General features: G+C 42.0%; 1 protein-coding gene across 1 annotated transcript; it reads right to left on the bottom strand.

The window, feature by feature from the left end:
• On the bottom strand, window positions 1-26336 carry LOC309703687 (alpha-2-macroglobulin-like; the record flags this gene model as incomplete). The annotated part of the gene is made up of 35 exons (XM_082528638.1): window positions 26200-26336; window positions 25940-26120; window positions 25691-25844; window positions 23109-23161; window positions 22983-23003; window positions 22268-22433; window positions 22109-22193; window positions 21862-22012; window positions 19564-19681; window positions 19361-19470; window positions 19096-19263; window positions 18634-18861; window positions 17108-17171; window positions 16868-17013; window positions 16313-16462; window positions 15477-15620; window positions 15247-15370; window positions 15002-15149; window positions 14407-14632; window positions 14020-14146; window positions 13339-13460; window positions 13201-13252; window positions 12892-12975; window positions 10023-10199; window positions 9697-9772; window positions 8330-8486; window positions 5985-6059; window positions 2311-2473; window positions 2053-2240; window positions 1343-1555; window positions 726-847; window positions 525-615; window positions 370-438; window positions 184-289; window positions 1-38 (listed from the first exon to the last, which is right to left on the bottom strand). Exons 1-35 carry the CDS (start codon window positions 26277-26279, stop codon window positions 1-3), a joined length of 4377 nt encoding a protein of 1458 aa, XP_082384764.1. The 5' UTR covers window positions 26280-26336.
• Between the last annotated feature and the right edge of the window lie 844 nt (window positions 26337-27180).

Genomic DNA, 27180 nt, shown 5'->3' with positions numbered 1-27180 from the left:
TCACAAGACAAACATGTATTGGGTCTCAGCCTGGTCACCTGACAGAAACATGGTAGAAAAACATGAACGTGTCATTTCTCTGAGTCACTGATGGAAACATCAGCTTGTATGAACTGTTCAGTCTGATGGATCCTCTGAAGTGTGTCAGTGTGCTGTTGGAGTAAAGCTTAGTTAGACTTGGACCTGGTTGGTAGTAGTCATAGATCTTGACCACGGCTGGCTTCAGGTTGTCCACTGGGAGCTCCTGGATGATCTCTAAGCTGTGGTTGATGGGTGTGTCCTTTGATAACTGGACGAGACAGAAACAATCGCAGACACAGTTTGTACCAAAGATCATCATCTGGTGTCCCCACGGTGACTTTCACTTACCTCCTCTAAGTACACCAGAACGTGATCCTCCTTTTGCTCAACACGACTCACCAGGAGGCCACGTTTGAGCTGTGAGGAGATGACATCATTTTATTATTATCCTCACAATTATCACATGAGATGCACTCGTTGGTAGAATCTGTCTAATTACTCACACTCTTCAAAGACTCGGGGTCTGGGGAAAATCCAGAGAGCATTTTGATGTCCAGGATCACCATGTTTGTAGTTTCCTCCTTTCCACTGTACCTGTGTTTGAACAGTGTGATTATACTGACCTGTGTGCACACTTGCTTTTCATCTACCAGCAGTTCCTCCACACGGGTAAAGAGCGCTCCTCTAACCTGTCACATACTTACAGTGATTGTATTTGCACAGTGAATTTGGGTCTAGCAGATTCACTGGTGTTGACCTCTAGATGGACTTTCACACTGAGAGTGGTGACATCAGCAGGTGTTGGGATGTTGTAGGTGGCAGAAATCTGGGAAACACACTTGGGTCACGTGTGGAACAGAACTAATCACACCTCAATGCACCCTGCTGTCACTGTTCTACACCATGACACATATTAGCACACATACTTTTATAGTCATACCTATATGTCTATATTCATCTTAATATGAGGATCTCTGTTATATCTACACTCATTTATACGAGTGCTTGATGTTTGTTGTATATTTGCTGCTATGACAACTCAGTTTCCCTGTGGGATTAATAGTTTCCCTGATTCTGATACAGACAGAAAGTTCATTTGTTTTTGCTCAGTTCTCCAATTTAGTTTAAAATAGCATTGTACTCTCTACAGTTATTACTGCCAGGTCTAATGTCTTTATTGTGTATGAAAATACATGTGCAAGATGAGCTTTATTACATGTGACAATGCTAATGCTCTCTGAAGTTGTATAAGGAAAAAGAAAAAGAAGAAACCCTTTCTCTGACATCAACCAGGAGCTTCTCACGTGATGCTGTCACTGACCTGCACTGAAGCACATGCAGTGCCCTTCACCTCCAGGCTGTATTTTCCTGACACGTCCTGCAGCGCCTCCTCCTGGTAGAGCAGTTTGTTGCCCTGATTTACATCAAACGTCAGCTGACTGCTGGGAGCCTGAACTGTCACTGTGCTCCAACCTTCAGCACTGAACACCAGAGTGGAGTAGAGAGCCAGAGCCTGAAGAGCCACCACCGTGTCCTACAGGATGGATTCATTGTGGTTAACACACACAGCATATGTCTCCATATTTCATGGGCTTAAGTGGAATAGACATTAAGTTAAAACGGCCTGTGCCACTTTGAGACCCTCTCACAAAAGAGATCCTTAATCTCAAGTTTTCCAAAGTTCACTTCCTGGTTAAATAAACGTTAAACAGGTTAAAATATCTTTAACTGAGAATTATCAAAGTATAGAAATTACAGGTATAAACTCGCAGGTGATCTGTTATTTACAGGCTGTTACGTGTAGTTGGTACAGAAGTCTGAGGTAACATTGCTATTCTGTAAAAACAATGAATTTTTAGAATTAAATGTTATATTCTAACTAAAGAATAAAAACTTCTCTGCCTGGCTAAAACAAATCTGTTTTACATATCTGATAGAAAACTGAAAGCTTCAGTATTATTTCTTTTGTCCCTGGTTTTGTCTAAGACTGTACTCAAAGATGAGCTTCATACTGTTCGGGTGGTGTCGTACCTGAGTGGAGGAGAAGCCTCCGTAATAGTTCTGCTGCCCAGTCAGCCACCTGATAATACCAGAGGCATATCCCAGATCCTCAGCAGTCGGGGAGGCGCTGAGTTTGGCCAACAGCACATAAGAACTGATCTCCACTGACAGGGAGGCTGATGTTTCTGCTGCTGTCTGAGACCAGTAGAGGAAACCTCCTACAAACACAATAACAGTCACAGTGATGCTAATAAAGCCTGAATGATGTCCTGCTAAAGGATGACTCACCTTCCCTCACTGCAACTGTGTCTAAGTGCTGCAGAAGGTGAGCTCGGGTCTCCACGTCTCCTGCCAGAGTGAACACATAGGCCAGCAGAGCTGTAGTGTAGGTGTTGCTCAGGTCACTGAGAGACTCCTTGAGACAAGCCAGGCTCTGGATCATCACAGGATCCTTTAAAAGATCAAAACAAAGAACTTTAATGGACAAACAGAAACCTTCTTTCATTAAACCCAGTGTGAGAAGAATAGGAGGCAGAGTTCCTGATTCAGTCACTCAAAACATCAGCGTGATAATAGAAAACACAGCAATTAGAGGAAAGTACAGATCAAGCAAAGAGTGGAGCAATCTTCTAGTAGTATTTACAATATAAAGAACATATTGAAAAAACACTGTACAGGTTGGGTGGTGATACCAGTCCTTGCTGGTGAGAGTTCAGGTATGTGGATGACACCTGGGTGAAAATCAATTCTCAGGACGTTCCACAATTCACAGATCACATTAACTCGGTGGAACGACACATCAAATTCACCAGGGAGGATATGAAAAGTGTCAGGTTAGTCTTCTTAGACTGTGAGATTTCCATCAGGGATGGAGGACATTTAAAAGCTGATGTGTACCGTAAACCTAAGCTCCAGCCGATCCAGGAGAGAAGGACAACTGCTGCCTAAGTGAAAACCTGTAGTGATCCCGTATGTGTCAGGAGTATCAGAACAGCTGAGGCACATTTTTTTCTAAACACTGTGTCTCTGTGGCTTTTAAACCCCAAAACACGCTGCGCCAAAAATTGGTCCACCCCGACACAAACAGAGTAACATAGTGTACGGTGTTAAGTTCCAGAAGGATTGCCAGGATCTATACATCGGGGAAATCGAACAACCTCTGGCTAAGAGGATGGCACAACACAGAAGAGCCACCTCGTCAGGCCAGGACTCTGCAGTCTATTCACACCTACAGGCCAGTGGACACTCTTTCAATGATGAGGATGTAACATCCTGGACAGGGAGGAACGCTGGTTTGAGTGTAGGGTCAAGGAGGCCATTTACGTGAAAAAGGAAAGACCATCTCTGAATCGAGGAGGGGGCCTAAGGGTACATATTTTGCCATCTTACAATGCTGTGATTGCAGCCATTGCCCAACTCTCTGTGAATGGTACTGATGGCCATTGATCAGTGGTGCTTGATCAGTGGTCTTTGATCAATGGTCATGAGAATATGCATAATTACGATTAAGGAACTGACCTCCCAGCCCATTGTTCCTTCAGTGGGCTGGTTTCAGTCATTATGCAAATGTCCTGTTTATAAGATTGAAAGCTGCAGTCAGCTGAGACTGAAGAAGTCACTTGGATGAGTGACGAAACGTTTCTCCCACTGAAAACATCCAGATGAACAGAATCAACTTTTTGGGGTATATGTAATATATATATTAGATTGTATATTATATTGTTGGTTTATACACTTTTGTGTATGTATGTATATATGCATACCAGCTCGGACGTCGCCTGGATCAACTACTGGAACAAGAAGGCATTGGTGGGCAAGAGATGAAAATAGGGCGTTGTTGGAATGCTGCTATACAAGAAACCCTGGCAGAAGGGGTTACATGAATAGGATGAGGGACCTATGGAATACCCAGCACCCACACTGACAGCGAAACAACTAATAGCTCAGTGTTCCAACATTCGAAAGAAGGGTATTGCTCTCACAGCTAGAGATTGACGAGGTGCCACACAAATGCTACGGCAAGGGGGAGCCAGGACGACAGGTCAGGGGGGAGATGTCATCACCTCCACCCGAGATTTTTACCAAGCCCCAAGTGCTATAGTGCAAGAGGAAGTGACCTGAAAGATAGGATCATGGCAAAACTTGAAAACTGGATTCCCCGTAGCTGGTTACCAAGATGTGAAGATCTGCTAGATGATGTAAATGCGATACATACAGCCACGATTATCGAGACTAACAAGCTGATCTACAGTACAGCAGCAGTGATCAGAAAGATGCTTGGCTACAGGTTGAACAGCCACAAGAAGGAGACTAGAGGCTAAGATCAAGGAGGGAGGTTAGCCAACTATCGGAGCTGCAGAAAGGTGTGACAAAGACGGTGCCCAAGAAGAAGTATAGCAAGCTGTCCATGGAAACTGCCAAACAACGACTAACAGCCTTGGCCAGCACCTTGCCATACACTAGTATTGCTCACGTCTACTGGTGGAAGAAGCTGACTGCACTCCATGAGCGTCTGGCAGCATAAATTAACCAGCTGTTAGTTGACGAGAGACACCCAGAATGGCTAACTGTAGGGCGGACAGTCCTGAAGGGATCGGTCCCATCCAACTGGCCGGACAGTCTTGAAGGGATCGGTCCCATCGGTCCCATCCAACTACTGACCAATAACCTGCCTCAGTACCACATGGAAGCTCCTGTCAGGCATCATAGTGGCTAAGATGAATAGACACATGTTCCTGTGCCCCACTCATTGGCAAGAATACCAGAGGTGCAAAACACCAGCTACTTGTAACAATCAGCCGAGACTGCCTGGATTGATTACAAGAGGGTCTATGACTTAATGCCCCACAGCTGAATCCTGGAATGCCTAGACCTGTACAAGATCAACAGGACTTTAAGAGCCTTCATCAAGAACTCAATGGGAATGTGGCGTATAACACTAGAGGCCAACTTCAAGCCCATAGCACAATCACCATCTATCAAGGAGATGCTCTGTCCCTACGGATACTGACTACAGAATGAAGCAGCTGTCAGCCATCTCCTGTATGTGGATGACATCAAGCTGTATGCCAAGAGTGAACGAGACATCAATTCACTGATCCACACCACCAGGATATACAGCAACGGCATTGGAATATCGTTCGGACTGGAGAAATGTAGTCGGATGACAACAAAGAGAGGAAAGGTAGGCGGAACTTAGGGAATCTAACTAAGGCAACATTGCAGACATAGAGGACATCTACAACTACTTGGAGATCCAACAGGCAAATGGAAACCACAAAGAGGCTGCTGGGAAAGCTGCTACCACCAAGTACCTGCAGAGGGTCAGGCAAATCCTGAAGAGTCAGCTGAATGTTAGAACAGGATCCGGCCTATCAAAACTTAAGCCCTGCCCGTCATCAGGTACCCTGCTGGGATAATAAGCTGGCAAAAGGAGGAGATAGAAGCCACTGACATCAAGACAAGAAAGTTCCTAACCATGCATGGAGGGTTTCACCCCGAGTCCAGCATGCTAAATGGAAGGAAGGAGGCCAGGGACTGGTGAGTGTCAGCACCACATTCCATGATGAAACAACGAATATCCACGAGTACGAGGAAGATGGCCCCAACTGACAGCGTGCTCAGTGAATACCTCAGCCAGCAGAAACTCAAGAAAGAGGAGGAAGGCGAGGAACCATCATGGAAGGACAGGCCCCTGCACAGTATGTTACCACCGGCAGATAGAGGAAGTAGATGATACCCAGAAATCCTACCAGTGGCTGGAAAAAGCTGGACTGAAATACAGCACAGAGGCACTAATCATAACAGCACAGCAACAAGCTCTGAGTACAAAATCCATAGAGGCTGGGGTCTATCACACCAGGCAAGACCCCAGGTGCAGGCTGTGTAAAGATGCTGGCTCAGCAGCTCAAACTCTACTCCTTTTTTTGTTGAATACCTTGATATTCTTTGACTCTACTCACATGTTGGGATGTATTCATTTCCAAGAAGGCAGCAGTAACGTACGCACTGAGAGTCACTTCATCAGATACACCACCCTGTCAACAGAAGACATCATAGACACTTTATCATCAGTGCACCAACATTCAGGGATATGAAGTCATGAAAATGATTTTCAGATGCATGTGGTTTTAGTATCATCAATGTCTTCATGCATGTTCAAACATCCAGCTAAAGAGATGAACAGGAAGTTGATTTTGTTCATCTGGACATTGTATTTCCAGTGAGATGGATGTTTCTTCACCTCGGGTTTCCAACCTTATAAACAGTTTGTGTAGTCATCTAGTAATCAGAAGGTTGGTGGTTTGATTCCCCGCTGCTCCAGCCTGCATGCCAAATATTTGTGGGCAAGATACTAATCCCAAGTTGGCAGAGGTGTGGACTCGAGTCACATGACTTGGACTCGAGTCAGACTCGAGTCATTAATTTTATGACTTTAGACTTGACTTGAAAAAATGTTCTAAGACTTGTGACTTGACTTGGACTTTTACACCAATGACTTGGGACTTGAATTGGACTTGAACCGGTTTACTTGAAAAGACTTGATATTTTACCCCAAATATAAAATCTAACATGCATATTATATAGAGATTGAAAATGTGACGTCATTCACGGGTAGAACCGCAAAGGATTCTGGGAACTCGTGGCAAGCGGTACTAGCGCACGCAGGCTTTCAATTAAAATCAGTTATACAGCGATAAAAAGAAACACAAAAATGTCAAGAAGCTGTTGTATTATTAACTGCAATAGCCGGTCGCATGACAGCCATGGGAAGCCGACGGGTAAAGAGATCGGTTGTTATCGGATTACGTCGTTGAAGAGAAATTGTTCAAGCCATGTTTCCGAAGTAACAAAGACGCGACGGATGGCCTGGATTGCAGCCATTCAAAGATCAAATATAACATCCCAGAACACTCCAGCTCACAGGTTAGTCTGCTCCAAGCATTTACACGAAGGTCAGTGTTTTTTAGTAGTTAATACGTCATTTTCATAACATAATTGGTGATATAGGTTACAAGCAAGTCTGGCGCTGAACAGAAATTGTCGCGCTATGCTCCTTTATTTATTGTGCATAAATAGTGAATTGTCCTGACACAATATTGCGTTTCGCTTCTGTTATTATGGTACATTGACAAAAACATATACTTTTATTCACAGGATAAAACAGGTTTTTTGTATCACTAATTGCCCAGTACGATTACAGCATACAATATTGTTGTCACTGCTACATTTCTGTGATGCTACCAGAAATTATTTCCACTACTAATTAATTACCGTTGAGCTCAAAGGTCCTATTAATAAACGGTTAAGGAATGTGTATTTATGACGACGATTTGTGAGACTGGTAAACTTATGATACGTACGATGGTCTTTCGTTCTACACGGTGCAGTTCAAGGTCCTGTACCCATCCGTCGGTAAACTGTACCTGGGCTTGTTGCAGTGACCTGAAGTTACTAAACTTCATGAGTGTATGCACTCACTCCAAGAAGCGTATAATTATAAATATGCATATAAATATGCTAAGATGAGATAGCTGACTTCATCTAACTAGCAAATGTTGTCCAGGCTACGTTGGTGATGCAGTTTTTTTTAATGTGTATGATATTTTTGTCATGTGATTTTAAAGCTGGTCCTACAACCGCATCCAAGAATAACATGCAGCTTATCTCAGAACTGTCGGTGAAAATTATTCTTGGAGCTAGGTTTAATTGAGCTGCATTTTAAAGAGGTGCAATTTCACAATTTGTGTATATTTTCTAAGTTCACTATTTTGTCATGTGTTGAGAAAAACACAGATTTTAAAATTACATGGTCTAATATTTACATTTAGCATATAACTGCAACATTATTTTTTCGTTGTTTTTTTTTTTTAAAGACTCGAAAGGACTTGAAATTCAAAGTTTCAGACTTGTGACTTGACTCGGACTTTTACACCAGTGACTTGAGACTCGACTCTGACTTGCCTGACATTACTTGAGACTTGACTTGAGACTTGAGGATAAAGACTTGAGACTTACTTGAGACTTGCAAAACAATGACTTGGTCCCACCTCTGCAAGTTGGTCTCTAGTGCATACTTTGTATTTTGTATAAATATGTGTGAATGCTACAAAGAAAGCAGTGCTGGTGTGAATGGAACAAGATGTATGGAAATAATTTCTTAAATAAAATAATAGAATATACTGATGTGAGCTATTACAGTATGTAGTACAGTGTTTTCCATGTATGCATGACATTATTAATAAAATTTGTTAAATCCACACTGGAGGCTGTTTCCACAGTCTAACAGCGAAGAACTGCAGGTTACCTTCATTCCGTTGTTGAAGAGTTTCCCAGACTTTTCAAAACAGCCATTTTCTTGTTGTTTATGTTGCAGCCAGGTCTTAGACTCTTTGATCTTTCTGGGATCAATAAAGATGAAAGACTGAGCTTTGGCAAAACTTCTTACCACAAACGCAGTCAGCCTGACAGAAAGAAAACAACACTTACACGTCTTACAACGATGGAAATGTTTGGCTGTGAGGTCACATTAAGAGAAAGAAATACTGATCATTATGAAAATAAAGTTGAAATTTCAAGATTAAATTTGAAAATGTATTTTGAGACAAAAGCAGAAATGTGGATATCACAGTTATTTCAGGACAAACTGCCACGGTTGCTTTACCCTCTGAATTAGTGAAATCGTACTTCAGACTCAGTTTTAGTAACAAGGAAGGAACTGATAATAATGGATTGGATTTATATAGCGCTTTTCAAGGCACCCAAAGCGCTTTAATATACCACTATTCATTCACTCTCACATTCATACACTGGTGGAAGCAGCTACAGTTGTAGCCACAGCTGCCCTGGGGCAGACTGACAGAAGCCAGGCTGCCATATCGCGCCATCGGCCCCTCTGGCCAACACCAGTAGGGTTAAGTGTCTTGCCCAGGGACACAACGACCAGGACAGAGAGCCCAGGGATTGAACCGGCGACCTTCCGTTTACAGATGCGATTCCCAACCCCCTGAGCCACGGTCGCCCATGTCACTTGTAGCAATAAAAACAGTGTGGCAGTAAGTATAAGTACACTGAAAAGCAGAAAGTGGTGCAGAAAGCTGCATGTGGTTAGATTTGTATAAAAGGAAATGGCTGCTAATGTACAGATGCAAGGATACCGATGGTTCCACGCTCGTGGAATAAAGAGGATCTATGCTGTATCACAAGACCACTGATTTATTTCACTACATCTACTCAAGGCATTTTATACAGGGTATAGCAGTCGTTTGAAACAACAACTGTAATCATTTCAACTGTTTTCTTAGATTTGAATTTGACTTTTTTCACAAAACAGTATTAAGACTTTATTATTGAAATAGTATTTAGACTTTTTCTTAAAGTAAAATAACTTTAAGCTTTAAAATTTGACTTTATTCTAATAATGATCAATAATATTTTTATGTGGCTCTAATGCTCCTTCCTACCTACTAAATTACACAGTATTAACCAAAAGGTATTGTTAATGTTGGCTTAGTCAAAGGATTAAATGGAGAATTATTTTAAGTATTAGAGGTAGACATGTTTATGTTATTAATGGGTAGTCAAACTTCAAGAAACGTCTTCTGTTTGGTGGGACATTTAAAAACCAGTGTAACCTCTCTGGTTTGTGACATGTTTGATCAGTGATGTTCTCACCAAGTGTTTCCTGGTCCTGTTCCAAATGTGGTGTAAGCACCGTCAGCACTTTTGTAGTTGAGCTGTCTTTGGTATCCTGTAACAACAGGGACACCATGATCGAGACATTGTTGCTATGGTGATGATTGGACTCCATTTGTTTATGGATCTGCATGTGTACATCAAGATTTGGGAAATTCAATGACTCTTGCTGACAGATGAGAAAAATGACGCATTTGACCAAAAGCTGTGGCTAATGTTCTGCCTCCTGTCGGCTTGTTTCTTGAACCGTGTGTGTTGAAGTGATTCAAATGATTTCCTTCTTAGAGGAAACAATAAAAACTTGCCACTGGTGAGGAAGTTAGTAGCTTTTTCCATGATGGCTGCGGTGAGCTGCTGTGTGCCTTTCAGGTAGTGGAGGATGTAGATGTTGGGGGCCAGGAGAGCCATGTTCTGCTCCCCACATCCATACGGCATCTGCAGCAATCCATCCAGGTTCTTCAGAGCCCGGCCGAGGATGTCACCTGATCAAAAACACTGATTCACTAAAACTAACAAAACTAGTGTAAAACAACTTTGTATTATTGGGCAGAGATAACCTGAATACTTCAATGTGCAATTTTAAATGATGATTTCATTTAGTGAGCGAAAAAACATCCAAACTGAAAATCGTAGATTGACTGTGATTAACCAAATATTTCTGGGAAGACTGAGTTTCATTTCACCAACCAGACCCAGGCCTGATTAAGGCCAGACCTGCTGGATCAAGAAATCACTCAAGTACAATCTGTTTGATAAAAGGGAAGCAGGCTAAAAGACGTCCAGAAGAAACACGTCGTTGCCATGACCAAAAGAAATTCAAAAATAGGCGAGAAGTCTTGAGATCTATCAGTTTGGACAGGATTAAAAACAATTTCTACAGCTTTGGAGCGCCAGTGCACCATGTTGGAACCCATTATCCACAAACTGAGAAAACTAGAAAAGATGTGGCCGAAATTACTCCATTAGCACATCGACGACTCACCGAAAAAGTCAAGCGAATCCCAACAACACCCAGAACTGAAGGCCTTGCCTTCCTCTGTAAAGGTCAGAGTTTACGATTCAACAATACAAAGGAGACGGGGCAAAAACAGCATTCATGGACAAAACCACTGCTGACCAAGAAGAACACAAAAGCTTATCTCACATTAGCTAAAAAACATCTCCATGCTCCACAAGATATTTGGGAGAATATTTTATGGACTGAAGAGAAAACGTTTTGAGTTTTGTTGCATTTGGCTTAAAAGTGACGCATCATTTCATAGAAAGAACATCATACCAACTGTGTGATGCTCTGGGGCTGTGTGGCGTAGCTTTGTCTGCGGCTCAGCTGCAGGGGAGGGGTGGGGCATTGGGTTCAGGTGGTTAGTGACGGAGGAGTCTGGTTAAGGCAGCTGGTGCCCAGTGTTAAATCATGCCTCTGCTGTTTCAGTAGCTCGCCATGACCTGGAGGGAAGAACTCTCTACCAGGAGAATGTCCAGCTATCAGTTTGTGCCTTAAATCTAAAACTTGGGCATTTAACCTTCTGGGGTCAGGGTATAATTGGCCGTTTTTGACTACTTTTGATTTTACCTCTATATCTCACCTTTAAAAACTGTTTATCTTGCCTTGTTTGGTATCGTTACTTTCAGCACAACTTCAAATATCTGAAATTTCCGTTATTTTTTCACTATACCATACTATACTATACTATATTAGCACAACTGATTTAAATTCAGACAATAAATTCAAAATCCGAGTAGAAAAAAGTTATATTTTTTACTGTAAAACCCACAAACATGTTTAACAAATTATTTTCATAACTTGAAATGCAAATAGAAATTGTACATTTCTAAAAATTATGCACAAGTTTTGCAAACAACAAAGTTATATGGTACTATTTACCTAAAAATGCAGCCCAGGCCTCAGGCGTTTTTTACATAACCATTTAAATCTATTTACAGAACAATCAGTTCTGCATCAAATAAGAAGGAACACAAATGATTTGTGTTCAGTATAAGACAGAGGAGAACAGCACAGGCCTAAACCAGGTCTGACAGCAGGAGGAGCATCAGTCCAGTTTTCCATGTGGGAACAGCGTTTACACTGGAATCTGCCTTTGACGGCGTTTTTGGAGCAAATGTGACATTCAGCAGTATAACTGACACACAATACAACACAATAACTACACAACACAGTAACTACAGCCTCCAAACACGCTAAACGTCACTAATGTGTGACATATGAAAACTCGCTCTCTCTCTCTTTTGCTCGCTTTCCGTCACTACTAAAAATGCCGTTCTCCCTAAATAACCAAGCGTCACATGTTGCCATATCATTTTTTGATTGGCTGACATGGTAAACTCTAACACCAATAGGGAAGGGGTGTTTTTTATTTTTATTTTTTCACGCGCAAGCGGAGAGTGTTTGCTAGCGCTGTCTGTAGAAAACGTCGTTTTTACCGTTCTTCCTGCTGTAAACGCCGCTGTTTTGTTCAGAAAAAAACATCACGTGTATTTTTTATCATAACTCTGGTTTTACGTGGTCCATCGACACAATTCAAGAACTGGTATATAGTCTGAAGTCCGTTACTTTCGACCAACAAAACAACCTGAAGAGTCGGTTGGGAGCTGAAAGAGCCGGCTCTTTTTAATGCGCCGAGCCGAAAGAGCCGTTTCTCCAACAAGAGAAAGAAATCCCCTCACTATCTTGTAGCTGTGTTGTCTTAAATTGGTCATGTGATTTTGACGTGTCGGCGCATACGTCGACCCCAGAGGGTTAAGATGGAAAATGATCCAGGACACCAGAAAGTGGTCGAGTCAAAATCTGGACTTAAATCCTACTGACATGATTCTGCATGACCAGAACGATTGCGCTGGAAAACCCTCTGGTGTGACTGGGCCAAAACTCAGCGTTTCAAACACACTTATGACTAAAGCTAGACTGCAGTTCTTCCTGCACAGAATGGCACAAACAGCCTTTTTGGGGTCCATTTCTTTTTCACACAAGGCCAGGAAGACGTGGGTCTATCTATAAATGAAATCATCTTTTAAAAGCTGAATACGGTTTTTACTTTTACTTGAACATGACGTCTCTTTTATTTTCTGTTGTTTTCGTAATTTGCCTTTTTAACAAAGCTTTAACCTGCCATATTTTATTTGGCTGAATCAAAATTGAGATGAAATCATGAGGTTTACCCAGGACTGATACAGAAGTGCGGGCAGATCCTTCTATCACATTCTCAGGCAGATGTATCTCTGCTTCCTCCGTCAGCGGGCTTCCTGTGTACAGACACAACAAACGTCCAATCAGGAAGTCACGACTACAACAGAGTTACTGTCCAAAGTCACCAGGTGGCCTGATCTTCAGCACATATCGTTACATTTTGTGAAAGTAAAAGATGAAAATTTGGCACATTTTATGTACACAGTGCACTCCACTGCTAACTTTGAGCATTTAGGTCATTTCTTTATTTAAACTTTGTAACTGATGGAAATCATACCGACCTTTTGGACAAAGAAGCCAGTTGTACGTCTTTGTCGTCTCACTTCCCTCAGCCTGAGGAAAAGTGTCTTTAAAATGAGTAACAATTTAAATTTTATGAGTAAAAATGTTTTTTCTCATCTCGTATTTATGACACTGACCTTCACTATGAGAGATTTGGTGACCACGTCGATGCGACCTCTGTCTGGTACGCTCACAACCTCATTATCGCATGACACATGGGACGCTACGGCCTCAGCAGACACAGTCACATTCACAGCCCCTAAAAGCAGCAGCACAGGTCACCTTCTTCGTCTCTCCATTAAAATAAAGGTTACCGAGGTTATTTTACAGATTTTGTAGAAACTAGAAGGAAATGTGTTGGGACAAAAGGAGGCGGTTAACTGTGATCACACTAGATCTAAATCTAGATTTAATGTTGGTTCTAAATCGAAGGTAAGATCAATTACAATTGGAAATTTTACTGCATCAGGCATGAAAAACATGAGCTGAAAAAAAAAACAGTCCAAAATGATGTCAGGGTTGCTGCTGAGTCCTGCTGGAGGCCAAAGTACTGCAAATCATAAGATCCATTTAAGATTAAGAAGAAATCATTTGCATGGCAATGCAACTGCAAACAGTCTGTTCTAATGATACTGTGCAAGGGAAGCATGCATAATGAATTGAAAGGAAGGTTTCAAAATGACTTGTAATTGGATAAGACAGCTGCATTAAGTAAAGCATGAGGATGGAGGCAGCTGCTGCCCTCAGGCTGGAGGTATAGACGTTCTGCCCCACTCCCTACAACCCCCACGTGTGGAGGACCAAAGCCTGATCCTCACCTAAGGCTGTTGGGATCATGGTCCACCTGAGGGTCTTGCGCTCGTTGGCACACAAACAGGATGTGTACAGATCACCAGAGAGAGGCGTGAGGGTGTAATCTGAGGACGGCCCAGGAGTGACAGTAACCTGTACGAGGAACACAGACATGGCTACATTTAAACCTGAGTTCAAATGTGAACACACCTACAGGTGAGCTTGCAGGTGTTGGTGAGCAGGGGCCCTTCAAGAACGGCCTGCATCCTGCATGGTTATATTGCCAAAGAAAAGATATTTTCTATTGTATTTTAATAACTATGATATAAATTTTGCTTAGAAAGTCATGTTTTCAGTATGGCTTTCCTTGGCTATGAACAGACATGTATCTAAACACTTTAATCATTCATTACCATGATGCAGCTGGTCAGGTAGTTAAAGACAGTCGCCCTCAGTTCAAAGTGCTCCCCCCGGATGATGGAGTAGGGCATGGTGAGTTCAAGGAAGAAAGGTTGGAAGACTTTCATTTCTTTACGAGGAGCCAAACCAAAACCCTGAGAGGACAAACAGAAAGCCTCCGTCTCCCAGGTGGTGATGGTGTCTGGGACAGTCAGGGACACGCCCCTTTTTCCATCGTCTCTGAAGCAGCAGATACACACAAACATATTCTGTAACATAATCAAACATGTTTTTATGTCTGTAAATTACTTGTATAACAGTGTAGTTACATCCTGCAGTGTGAATGACTTGTATATGTTGCATTGACAAAGTAAAAGAGCTCCACGTTGCTGATGACAGTGAAATAATATATCCCACCAAACTTTAAATATGACAAAACATCAGCCTGAAGCATCAAAACATGCTCAAGAAAAAACTCACAATTATTCTATTTTCATCTTTTTCATGTGTGCAAAGACACAGCAGAAAGTTCACATGGGTTTCTAAATGTGATCGTATAAACTTTTTAAAATGGAATATGCACCAGATCTCTTCACAACAGATACTTACCCAACTTCCACCAGATCCCAGATCCACGTCTCAGGGAAGAAAGAGCGAGCTGTCTCTATTGGTGCAGCTTCAGGAGGAAGATGCCCAGCAGATCCCAGACCAGGACCAGGAGAATATCCAATACCTGGAGCTGGACCCGTACGTAGTACTGTAAGAAAAAAAGGAAAATAATTACCGGTTTTCTTTTTGGTGAATACAAAGAAAATTTGTATCACAAACACAATTCAAACAAGCAAATGATTCACCATAGTTGACACGACGACAGCCATCATGGTAGACAACATGGCCATCACGGTAGACTTTTCCTTTTAACTTGACGCATGAAGGCAATCGAAAAAGCAAGTTTGTCGCCATCTTCAGTCCGACTTTCTACATATTTCAGCAGCACACAAAGATCAGCAAAAACTGGTGCAACAACAAAAACTATTGTATTTAGATTAAGTTTGACGGACTCACAGGTATACTTGTATTTTACCTGGAAAACTGCATAGGCGTCATTTTGCTCTTGACTGGGGTGCGGCAAAACATATCTTTTTGGTCTCACATTAAGGCAGTCTGTAGCATCATCAACCTCATACGGGATACCTGAGGATTTCTTGAGTGGGAGCAAGTCAAATATCTGAAAAGAAAAGTGCAGTTCAGCAAAACCTCCAAACATTTTTAGTCCTATGAAGTTTTGACTGATCTATCATGATCATGGTCACATTTGGTCCACATAATTGTAAACTCTTAAATGAAGTACTGGTGTAAATATTAGAACTGATTAGGTTCAAATGAACTGCTAGATTATCTAAGAAGGGTTCTTAAAAAATAAATAAATAAAAATGATGAAGTCAGCAGTAAGCCTCCACAGATATGAGGTGTTGTAGTTGAGGGATCTTACAGAAGTTGTACAATTTCTCTATAAACTGTTCGTTCTTAGTGACTTATATGGTAAGTGTTCTCCATTTGAAGCTGTCTCTGTAGCTCCTTTAACTCACCAAGTCTCACTTTTCCCAGGTTTTTCTGTATGTATAACATTAACAAATACTCGTGTATTTGAGCAGTTTTGAGCAGTTTAAAGTTAAAGTCTTCTCAATAAAGTAGACACTGACTGGCAGGTGATGCATTTACCTGACTGTCATCACAGACACATGCATATGTAACCTTGTATTTTTTATACCAGTTTGCTTTAAGACAAACTCAGCATTTGACTGTTTAAAACAGTTCAATGTACGACTGCCCAGACGTGAGCTGCTGGTAACTCACGACACTACGGGCTCTGGAAATAAGGGATGTGTCCACCTCACTGGTGTTAATATCAGCAGTTACCTTATCTGCATCCAGAGTCTTCCCAGGCTCCTTGATGAGAACGCTCTTGTCGATGGCGCTCACACCACACAGAGAACGTGGCAGGGCCGTCACCTGCATGTTGGTCTCTTCACCTGGGACGGCTGAAGACGGTGAAAACTCCACTGACACCTGACACACACAAAACACCCGTAGAAGTTTAGTGACTGTGATGACTCCCCACGCACTGCTGGCTAAATGAGCTGCTTCACTGTGGTGAGTGACAAATCATGAGTCCCATGTGATGGCTGTAGCCCACGTTGGACACTGTATGAACACTGTGTCAGTGTTAGATAGGTAGGACTTGCATCATCATTGAAAAAGTGCTTGTATAAATGGGAGTGAGCGGGTCATGAGGTCATATAAAGAAGCAATTTGAGTCCCCAGGTAGAGTAGAAACAGCTGTGCAACAACCAGTCCATTTACTGATGCTAGAAATCCTCAGGTGATTCAGCCACCTGGAGATGACTTTGATTTGAACGACATGGCATGACTGCAGACACCAAACACACAGCACACCTCTAGAATTACACTCACCTTGTTGCTGAAGCATTTCTCAGTAGAGAAGTCAGCACTGTGGGCAATTACATCCTCACTTGGCAGGACGGCATAAGCCACAACCTGGAACTCTGGAGCCATCTCAGGAGACACTCTGACTTTAAAGGACACCTGGCCCTCATTCACTGAAACACAGGTCCAAACATGCATCCACAGATCAACAAAACAGACCAACGTCAATGCTTGGCTGTGGCATTTGTGGAAATATGGAAATTTTACCCGATCTATCTTGCACTTGAACCCGTGTTTGTCCTTGCATGGTGACTGCTCCTCTGGACAACACCTGGAAGACAGAAATCATTTAAAAACAAGAATGAACTAGCACTGATATCTGTGGACATCACTACCAGTGAAAGGTTTTGACACCTTAATTCAATGTGTTTGAATTAAAAGGTTAAGAGACATCCAGATTCAAGGGAAGCAAATTTGGATGTCATCAGCATAACAATGAAAGGGAATGTTGTATTTCCTAAATATAGGAATAAAAATAAAAAAGGCAGCGTGTATGAGGAGAACAGAGCTGGACCCCAAACAGAGCCCTGTGGCACACCACAACACACAGGGGCAGAGGAAGAGGGGCATTGCCCAATAGCAACAGAACATGAGTTCTCTGACAGGTATGATTTAAACCATGATAAAACTGAGCCTTTAAGACCAACAACGTGCTTGAGTCACGTGCTTGAGTCTCCATAAGAGAATGTTGTGATCAACTGTGTCAAAGGCAGCAGTCAGATCTAAAAGGACTAAAACAACAGAACAACCTGAGTCTACAGTTATAAGAAGATCATTAAAAACTCGTAAAAGTGCAGTCTCAGGACAAGATTTAAAACCAGACTGGAATGCTTCACAAATGCCACAAACATCTAAAAAGGTCGGACGTTGCTTGAGAACAACTTTTGCCAAAATTGCGGACATAAAAGAGAGTTTAGAAACTGGCCTGAAGTTAGAAAGAACATTAGGATCAAGACTTTTCTTCTTAATGATGCCTCTGATGTCTTTTTTGTTGTGAGATTTGAAGATTCGTGTACTGAGGTGTTTTTTCTGTTCTCAAACCGATCTCCCTTTAAGGGCTTAGTCTCTGTGGGTGTTTTTTCTCCTCGTCTTTCCTCGTGCATTGGGTATTTCCACTGTTCTACCTCTTCTGACCTGTCGTCCCCATGTCATGTTTGTGCAATGTATGTATGGCTGGAAGGGTAAGATGGCGCTGGAGTGCTGGCAGCCTTTAACCCAATTTCCTTCTGGATCAATAAAGGTCATCAGTCAATCAGTCAAAAGTGCAGGGGACAAAGGAAAAGCACAATAACTATAATGAGGGCTAAAATACAAACAACTTTAACTGAGAGCAGAACCCAGATGACTAAAACTAAGAAGGCCTAAGAATTTAAATACTTAGCAGAGAGAGAAAACTAAGGATATCATGAACAAAGGACCAAACACTGAGGCTAATTACTAAGCTGACAGAAAATGATGAGGGACAAAGCACAGGGACCAGACCTGAAGTCTGTGGAACCAGCTTCCACTTTGGATTCAGGAGACAGACGCCCTCCCTAGTTTTCCTTTTTGCTAAAGCATATAGTTTGGGCTGGATCAGTATTTATGCTGAAATAGATTGAAGCTGCTGGATTCTCATGATGGACTGAAAGTTTCTTCTTCAATCATGATGGGCATTACAACAGTACTTTTTTAGCAAATACACAAAAAGTCTGGTCATGTTCAACTTTGTAGTAAACCCAGAGATAACTCACCAGATAAATGACATCCACAGACCCCGGAGACTCTCCCACTATAGTGTAGTTGACTGATACGTCTTCTTCTGCGTCACAGGACACTGCTTTATCCTTCTTCTGTACCTCTAGAGAGCTGATTGTTTTAATATCGGGAGAAGACGGCTGGGACATGGATAATGTGTGAAATCCCCTGTCATAGTATGCAGTTCTATATCCTGGGTAGCCCACTGTTGGTGTCAGGCTTGCCTAGTTGGGGATAGGAAACAAAAATTTAAAAACTTGATCTACAAATAACATTGGACAACGAGACTTTATAAGCAAGGCAAAGGTGGAGGAAGATGAGTCATAAACTGTTTCAGGATTGCAGCTTCCTACTGTGGGAGGTATTTGGACATTTGCAGCCTATCACAAACCAATTGTGGCTTCAGGCTGCTGTCATGGCTGCATTAAATTACACATTGTTTCCGTGTGTCAGCTCACATGGAGTTGGATATCCTGGTCAAAGTTATCAGTGCTGAAAGAAAATGAGGCCACACCGTTGCTGTCAGTTGTCAGATTTTGTAGTGAGCGTGCTTGCCACATTTGTCCCGTGAACAGGTAGACCGGTGCGTCACAAACTGGTGTATTATTGTGGTACACTGCTCTGACCTGTTGAAGAACACAATGCTCTATCAATGGAAAATACAAACAATTTAAATGTGCTTTGCTACGACAAACTGAGCTGAAAACAACATGTTAGGCTTACTTTTCCTTCCACATTAGATCCCCGTTCCCAAACCTTGGGCACGTTAATAAAAGACACTTTTCCAAGGACGTAAGAAATAGTGACTCTCTTCTCTTGAGGGAGTGAAACACCTGAATGTAAAAACGTTCATGTTACAATCCTGTGAATGCCTTTTTGGTTAAATACACATCGATGTGTCATTTTAAAGGAATAACACAACTTGCCTGTTCCCTCTTCTTCCACTTTGGCCCTGATATCCAGAAAATCATGAAGCACCTTTTGGTCCATTTTAGTAAAAATTGACATGTTGAAGGAAAAAGTTGCACAGCCAGTCTTGTCTGCCTGGAAAGAACAATAAAGAAAGAAAATCACTGCTACAAGAATAAACCAAAATTAGAATCAAATCTCATTCACAGTCGAATCTATAAAATATATTAAATGTTCAAACTATGATATTTTATAGAGTCATGAAAAACTTGAGCTCATTTAGAATTTGATGAATTCTACGTGCATGAAAGCTGGTGCAACAACGGGACCAGAGGAGAACGCTCTACAGGGTGGGCCATTTATATGGATACACCGTAATAACATGGGAATGGTTGGTGATATTAAAGTCCTGTTTGTGGCACATTAATATATGTGAGGGGGCAAACTCCTCAAGATGGGTGGTGACCACGGTGGCATTTAGAAGTCGGCCATCTTGGATAGTCAAAGGAGCTTGCAAAGATCTTGGACACAACTTTTGTTTTTTCATTAGGGAGAGGGCCATGTGACACATGAAACTTATTGGTAATGTCACAAGAACAACAATGGTGTGCTTGGTTTCAACGTAACTTTATACATAAAAACATTTATTTATAAAATAATAGAATATAATTTTATATTTATATTTCAATATCACAATAATCTTCCAATTTAGAACTACAAGTTAAAAAAGAACTAACATAAATAAAATACACTTCCGCTAAATACTTCTCATTTATTTTCCCAAACCACACGGAGCTGCACTATAAGGACTAAAGAGCCGCACGCGGCCCCGGAGCCACAGGTTGCCGACCCCTGCTCTAGATCATGTTTACTCAAACATCAAACATGCATATAGAGATATACCCCTCCCCAACCTCCACCAGTCCGACCACACCTTTTGGTTCCTTGGTGTCCTCATCTCTGCTGACATCTCCTGGACAGAGCGAGACTTTAGAGTGTAGTCAATGCAGCACAGCCCTCTCCCGTCCCTGATGGACATTTATTCCTCCCACTGCTTCAGCAGAGCAGCAAACATCACCAAGGACAGCTCCCACCCTGGTTTCAACATGTTCAGCCTGTTTCCCTCAGGGAAGTTCTACAGGTGCATCAGCACAAAGACCCACAGACTCAAATATAGTTTTCCTCTCAAAGGCCTGCAGTCAGTTCTCTCCTAGCCCTCTTGAGTTTCTGTGCATCACCAGACCTGAAGACGGCATCCCTGACTTTCAGCAGGGAATGGATTTCTGCATTCAGCCAGGGCTTCTGGTTTGGATACCACATCACAGACTTGGTGGTGGTAACATCCTCCACACACTTACTAATGTAGCTGAGGACAGCCAATCTATACTCCTCTAAATCCAGCTTCCCCTTATACACAGCAGCATCCCTGAAGACCAGTCTGTGCATTTAAAGCAGTGCTGCAGTGCAGAGTCACCGTCGTGGCGCCACACATTGATGGTTTTCTGTGTGGGTTTGGAGCGTCCTAGTTCAGAATACAGTTACTTTGTTGAAATAAATGGATTACACGGCGGTGTTTCCTGTTTCATATATATTAGACTCGACTGTACACTGTGTTCGTGTTTTCCTCTGAAACAATAAGTCCCGTTGGAGCAGCCTTTCAACGCCTCTCTCTGTCTCTCGCTAGCAGAGTTGACCCACACAACAAAGCAAAGCTAGTTTTCGGCTACAAGCCGACACGGAACCAATGTATCAGCCAGAGGTCCCTTTGCTACGGTTCGGAGCCGCGGACCTGTTTTATATACGCGCGAAATAGTTTTCTATACGAGATCACTGCAAAAAGTGCAGCTTTACCTAATGTCCACCTACTGTTACTCATTTATATTAAGATTTAAACATCTAGTTGGTGTTGATATGGAGAGTAACCTTCAGTAATCACACAGCAATAGTTCATTCATGTAGTTGTAAAAAGCATGATAATATATTAAGTAATCCAAAGTATTCAGAATACGTTACTCTCATTGAGTAACGTAACGGAATATGTTACAAAATACATTTCGGGCATGTAATCTGTAGTTGAATACATTTTAAAAGTAACCTTCCCAACACTGGGCACATTGTTAAGCAGCCTGTAGCTAAAACACATCCTTTATTCCCATTTTGTTCTTTGAATCTAAAACAAATGCCAACAGTAAAGTGAACACACGGCGCCAGTTCAGCTGGGTAGAGCAGGCAACCCGTTTGCTGTAATGCTAATGCAGGGGCCTGAATGTACCCAAAGTATCAGGGAAAAAAGAGAAATGAAGCCATAACTGTACCTGCTTTGTCTCTGTGTGGCAGGGCGCACTTATCTGCAATAGGGCCAAATCATCCTCACTGTGCACCAATATACCAAAACCTCTATACAAATTAATAGGTCTGCACACATTGACTGTAACACGTCCTGGTACAGGCTGTCCATACGTGTACCTGTATAAAGAAAAATAAGTAAACATTATGAGTCATTTGCTCTCCAAACTCCAGATTTTACAACACATAATTTGTCCTGAAAGAACTTTTCCTTACTTTGCACACACTTTAGCTTCAATGTCTTCCTTCCCAATACTCACTTCTTCAGATATATTTACTGTCACATCAAATTTGGGTAAAACTGGGGGAAATATGAATGTCAGCATTTGCACTCCATTACAACAAAGAATTTAAGAATAAATAAGACTGACTTACCATATTTCTCCACTTTGAAGTTGTGAGATATTTTCCTCTCACCCACTGACACAATGATCTGGTACGGTCCCTCAGGGGCCTCAGCGTCCAAGGAGTAAGAAAGCTGCAGTATTCTGCTATTGGATGTTTCATTTAGCCACTGTCCAATCCTGTTACTGTGAGGATCCTGTTAAATCAAGTGACAGTGACAGCTACTACACAGGTGTAAGTACAGTACCAACTAGATTCTTTATTTTCCTTTTCAACAACATTAGAGCTAAAACTGGACAATATAAATTTAGGGGGACATAAAGATGTCCTGTCTTCATCTGTAGCCAGCTTTGTCCTCTTCTAGATGTGAAGCACTTGTTTATAAATGTTTAAAAACTAAGTGATATAAAGAAACCTAAGCTGTAATGACAGGGAAGCTGTGGCTGTGTTTGTGGAGTAATTAAATCAAAATTATTAATTTGATTTAATCACTGTCATTTTATTTTCACATGTGGGGCATCAAGTGACAGAACAGACCCCTGCACGGTGTGTATTACATACATGCAACCCACTTTGTCCAGTTTTTAAAGCTTGCACTGTCAGTAACTTGGAGTAATACTGCAGAAGCAGTGTGTATGCAAGCAGTGAGCAGGGAACCTTCAAGTCTGTCTGACTGCATGTGTTCAGTGTTGTGTTGATGCATTTGCAAGAGAAGGAAAAGCCTTTTCTAGAGGCGCCCTCTTACCTGAAGTTCAATGACATCATACTGAAAGAAAAAGGAAGAAAGACAGGTGGAGTTAAGAAACTGTTGTGTAAATCACTGCATCCAAATTGCAAACAGCATTATTAATAATACTGTTCAAAAACTCACCAGCTGATTGGCAGGTCGCATTTTATTATCCATCGCAACGACTCTGAAATTCACTTTGAGAAGAATTGAGAGGTTACCTCTGTTTCTCTCTTTGTACTTTAAAACAAAGTCACTGCAACTTATCAAACATGGATCTGATTGGTTACCCTGCACAGCAAGCCTAGACAGATCTCAGATAATGGACTGACATGTATGAGACATATGTATAGAATTTATTGAAATTGAACTGATATTGCTAATTTATATTTTAATTAATGACACATTTAATTTATTATTTAATTATGTATTTAATACATTTTGGCACCCGAGGCCCTCCATATTCTTCCCTCACGATTTTTTTTCTTTCTGCTTTCTGCAGAAAGCAGATCCTGCTGAGCACCGCTCCTACATCGGTGGGGGAGAGAGTCATAGGTTGGTGGTCTGGCGTCATGTCTGCTTTGGTTGTGGTTGTGGGGTTCCCTCGCTCAAAACGAGCATAAAAGTTGTTGAGCTCGTTGAGGAAGGAGACATCAGAGGATGCGGGGGAGGGTTTGGTGGTCCTGTAGTCTGTAATGGTCTGGAGTCCTTGCCACATGCGTCGGGGGTTGGAGTTGGAGAAGTGTTCTTCTACCTTCTTTTTGTAATGGTGTTTGGCTTTTTTGATGCCCTTCTATAGATTAGCCCTGGCTGTGCTGTAGGCGTGTGCATCTCCTGACCTAAAGGCGGTGTTGCGGGCCTTCAGGAGGAGACGACCATCCCGGTTCATCCAAGGCTTCTGGTTGGGGTACATGGTGATCCGTTTCTGGGTGGTGACACTGTCTGTGGTTTCGGAGATGTAATCCAGTACAGATGAGGCGTACTGGTCCAGGTCTGTGTGGGTGAACATATTCCAGTCTGTGTTTTTAAATCTGTCCTGGAGCACTGCGTCTGTCCCCTCTGGCCACACTTTAATTGTCCTCACAGCAGGTTTCACACGTTGGATGAGTGGTGAATACCGAGGTGTGAGGAACAGGGAGAGATGGTCCGATTGTCCAATGTGGGGGAGGGGTGTGGCTTTGTAGGCTCCAGCCAGGTTGGAATACACATGGTCTAAAGTCTTGTCTCCTCTGGTGTGGCAGGAGACATGTTGGTGGAATCTGGGGAGGACTGTCTTTAAGTTGGTGTGGTTGAAGTCGCCAGCAACAATAAAAGCAGCCTCGGGGTGTTTATTCTGGTGTTTGTTAATGGCTGCAGAAAGTTTCCGCCTACAGGGAGGAGGTGGATCGTCTGGCTGAGTGGTGCGACACAAACAACCTGCTGCTTAACACCGAGAAGACCAAGGAGCTCATCGTGGACTACAGGAGGAATGCTGACCCACATCCACCCATCCACATTAAGGGGACGGCTGTGGAGCGTGTGAGCTGTCTTTTGCAATGTGAAGTTCTTCCTTAGTGTGAGCTCAAATATGAAACTTGTGGGATTTTTTTTCCTTTTGTTGTTTTTTAAAATACCATATTTTTCGGACGATAAGGCGCACTGACAATGAACTTGTCTGAAACGGGTCTGTTTTTATACATAAGGCGTACTGGAATATAGGGCGCATTAAACGCCTTATAATTTATGCTATGTAACTTTGCACTGTCCACTTTCTGCTGTAACCAAACAAATTTCTGACGTGTGGGACTAATAAAGGTTATCTTATCTTATAATAATGACTAACCTGGTATTGTGGATGGATTATCTCATTTGTTCTCCTGACTGAAGTTTGGTCCATTTAAAGCATCTTTCCGTGTGATTGCATTCGTCAAAAACCATCGGGAACGTTTATCGAATGGAAAAAATTTAGCGTTCATCCTCCAGCTTCACTGTGTTTATGTTATGCTAACATAACTGTGTCGCTAGCGATCACGTAGCACATCATTATATACCAGCTAGCCCAACTTCGGTAATGTTTGAAGTGATAGCAGAGCTTTATGTTTTATTTCTATCCAGAAATCTCTCAGTCACAACATGCTATATTAGGTAGCTAGCAAAACCAGTGAGCTAACTTCCTGCTAACTTCTAACTCTGTTAAATTTAATAAATTCTGTTTGCATGGATGCCTGGATGTTAAACTTAATTGTTACACCTGGTAAAGCAGCAAGGCTGATCATTTTATTAAAGAGGAAAGAATTTAGACAGTTTTTAACTCTCAGTGATGCTGCAGTGTTCGTTTGACTTTAGGACTTGAACATACGGCGTTTAGGACCCAGGCTTCTGACTCTTCTAGCCGTAATGCTCTGACAATCCATCAAGCAGTGCGGCTTCATACCTTACAAAAGGCGGATCAATTTTTGAGAAAAAGAAAGGATTTTAAGTGCGCATTATAGTCTGGAAAATGCGGTAGTTATGTTCAAAGATGGAGTCGGATTTCAAACTTCGAATAAACATCTCGATCGACAGTATTGATATCTTGAAAAAATTTTGCTCTATGAAGCAAACATTTCACATCAATCACTGTATGTGTGTCCAAATTTTGGACCACAAAACTTGTTACACAAATTGGAGATGGTGGAGCAGCTGGCTCATGATGTTGGAATTTGAATGAACTACATGTCTTATATAACATAACAGCACATTGTTACCTTTTTGTCCAGGGAGGTAGATGGGTTTGTCTGTTTGGATGAACGTGACGGGATCAGACGCTCGGATCATCACTTTTCTGACTTGTTTGGAGTAAAATGTGTCTCCTCGTACCTCCACCTGAAAATGTTGCACCTCCTTTTGTACCAAAGGAGCCTGAGACAGTGGGATATTTAGATAGTCATTAAAGCCTATAATGCTTACGATAACAACTAACACACACTTTGTGTGTGAAAGTGCTGGTTGCCAACCTCAAACTGAACACAGGTTTGAAAGGCCTCATTTGACGTATGCGTGAATAATGTTGTGTTCTTCTCTCGGGACATCAAAGTGACAGTCATGACCAGAGTCCCACTGGGCTGTCGGAGAGTTGCACAGAATTTGGCCTCAGCTCCAGCTTCAATAACTGCAGGAATGGCCACCAGGTACTGGCTGCATACAGCATCACACATACAGCAGTTACTGCAGTGAACAACTCACACAGACAAAAACACGCTGAAGACAAACTCACGGTTCAGCCACCGCTTGATCCACATGCATCCAGCTCAGGAGGACACACAGAGTGCAGCTCAGGATCCAGAGACGGTCCATGACTGGTTGTGATCGTTCTCAGTGTCAGCTTCGGCTAAATATCGGCTGATCGTCCCCACCCACGTAACAGCCACGTGTTTGAAACGCACTCATGTACTCTGATCTCCACAAAGTCTATCACTTACACATTTATAAAATCCCATTCCTGCTTTCAGCACTGAACACTAAACTATAGACAACAGTAAAGCTTGTTGTTCAGTGTAAAACATTACAGTAACATACAGTGCTCCGAGGTGATGTTTCTAAATCAGCTCAGAGTTTAATTCGGCTGTTACAAAAAGTTATTTCTGTTTCGAATGTGCCTGTTTTACTTAATAATGTGCATTTTCTTACCGTCAGTGCTGGGATATCCCACTGTAGTGTGTAACTACTGATATTCTCTAAAATCACTGGGCGTTACAGTAAGTGTAGCCACCAACAGTGCCCTTTACCCAGCGTGGGATGTCTGACTGCCATGTTTTTGACCTTGTTTCTCGGGAAAGACTAAACAAACGTTTGTGTAGTGATAACAGGCTCAAACACAACGGATGGATTCATCAGTGATGTCACAGACTGCTATATTTGCTTAAAAGACAAAAATCACAATGTTTCTGTAAGAATTCAAAATGAAACATGTTAAACAGCTTTTGTTGCACTTTAGTAAACAACACAGATCAAACTGCTGAAATAACAGCAGTGACAGTCACACTGCTGAGTGTGGAGGGATTTCTGGTCTGGTTTTTAAACTGTAACATTGCTGAGAATGAGTCATTATCTCTGACCCTCTGGACCCAGCAGTATTACCCCATGTTATTCTATTTGTCTTCTTTGATTTGCCTTTACGGGAAAAGGTTTTTTGTTTGTTCTGTCTTACTAATGTGCTTAGTAACTTAGGCATGTTTAAACACACATACAGATGTGT

Source organism: Aulonocara stuartgranti, assembly GCF_965226115.1.
Source record: "Aulonocara stuartgranti genome assembly, chromosome: 3".
Classification (NCBI taxonomy): Eukaryota; Metazoa; Chordata; class Actinopteri; order Cichliformes; family Cichlidae; genus Aulonocara; species Aulonocara stuartgranti.
The sequence above is the reverse complement of the archived record's forward strand: the minus strand, read 5'-3'. Positions and strand labels throughout refer to the sequence as shown.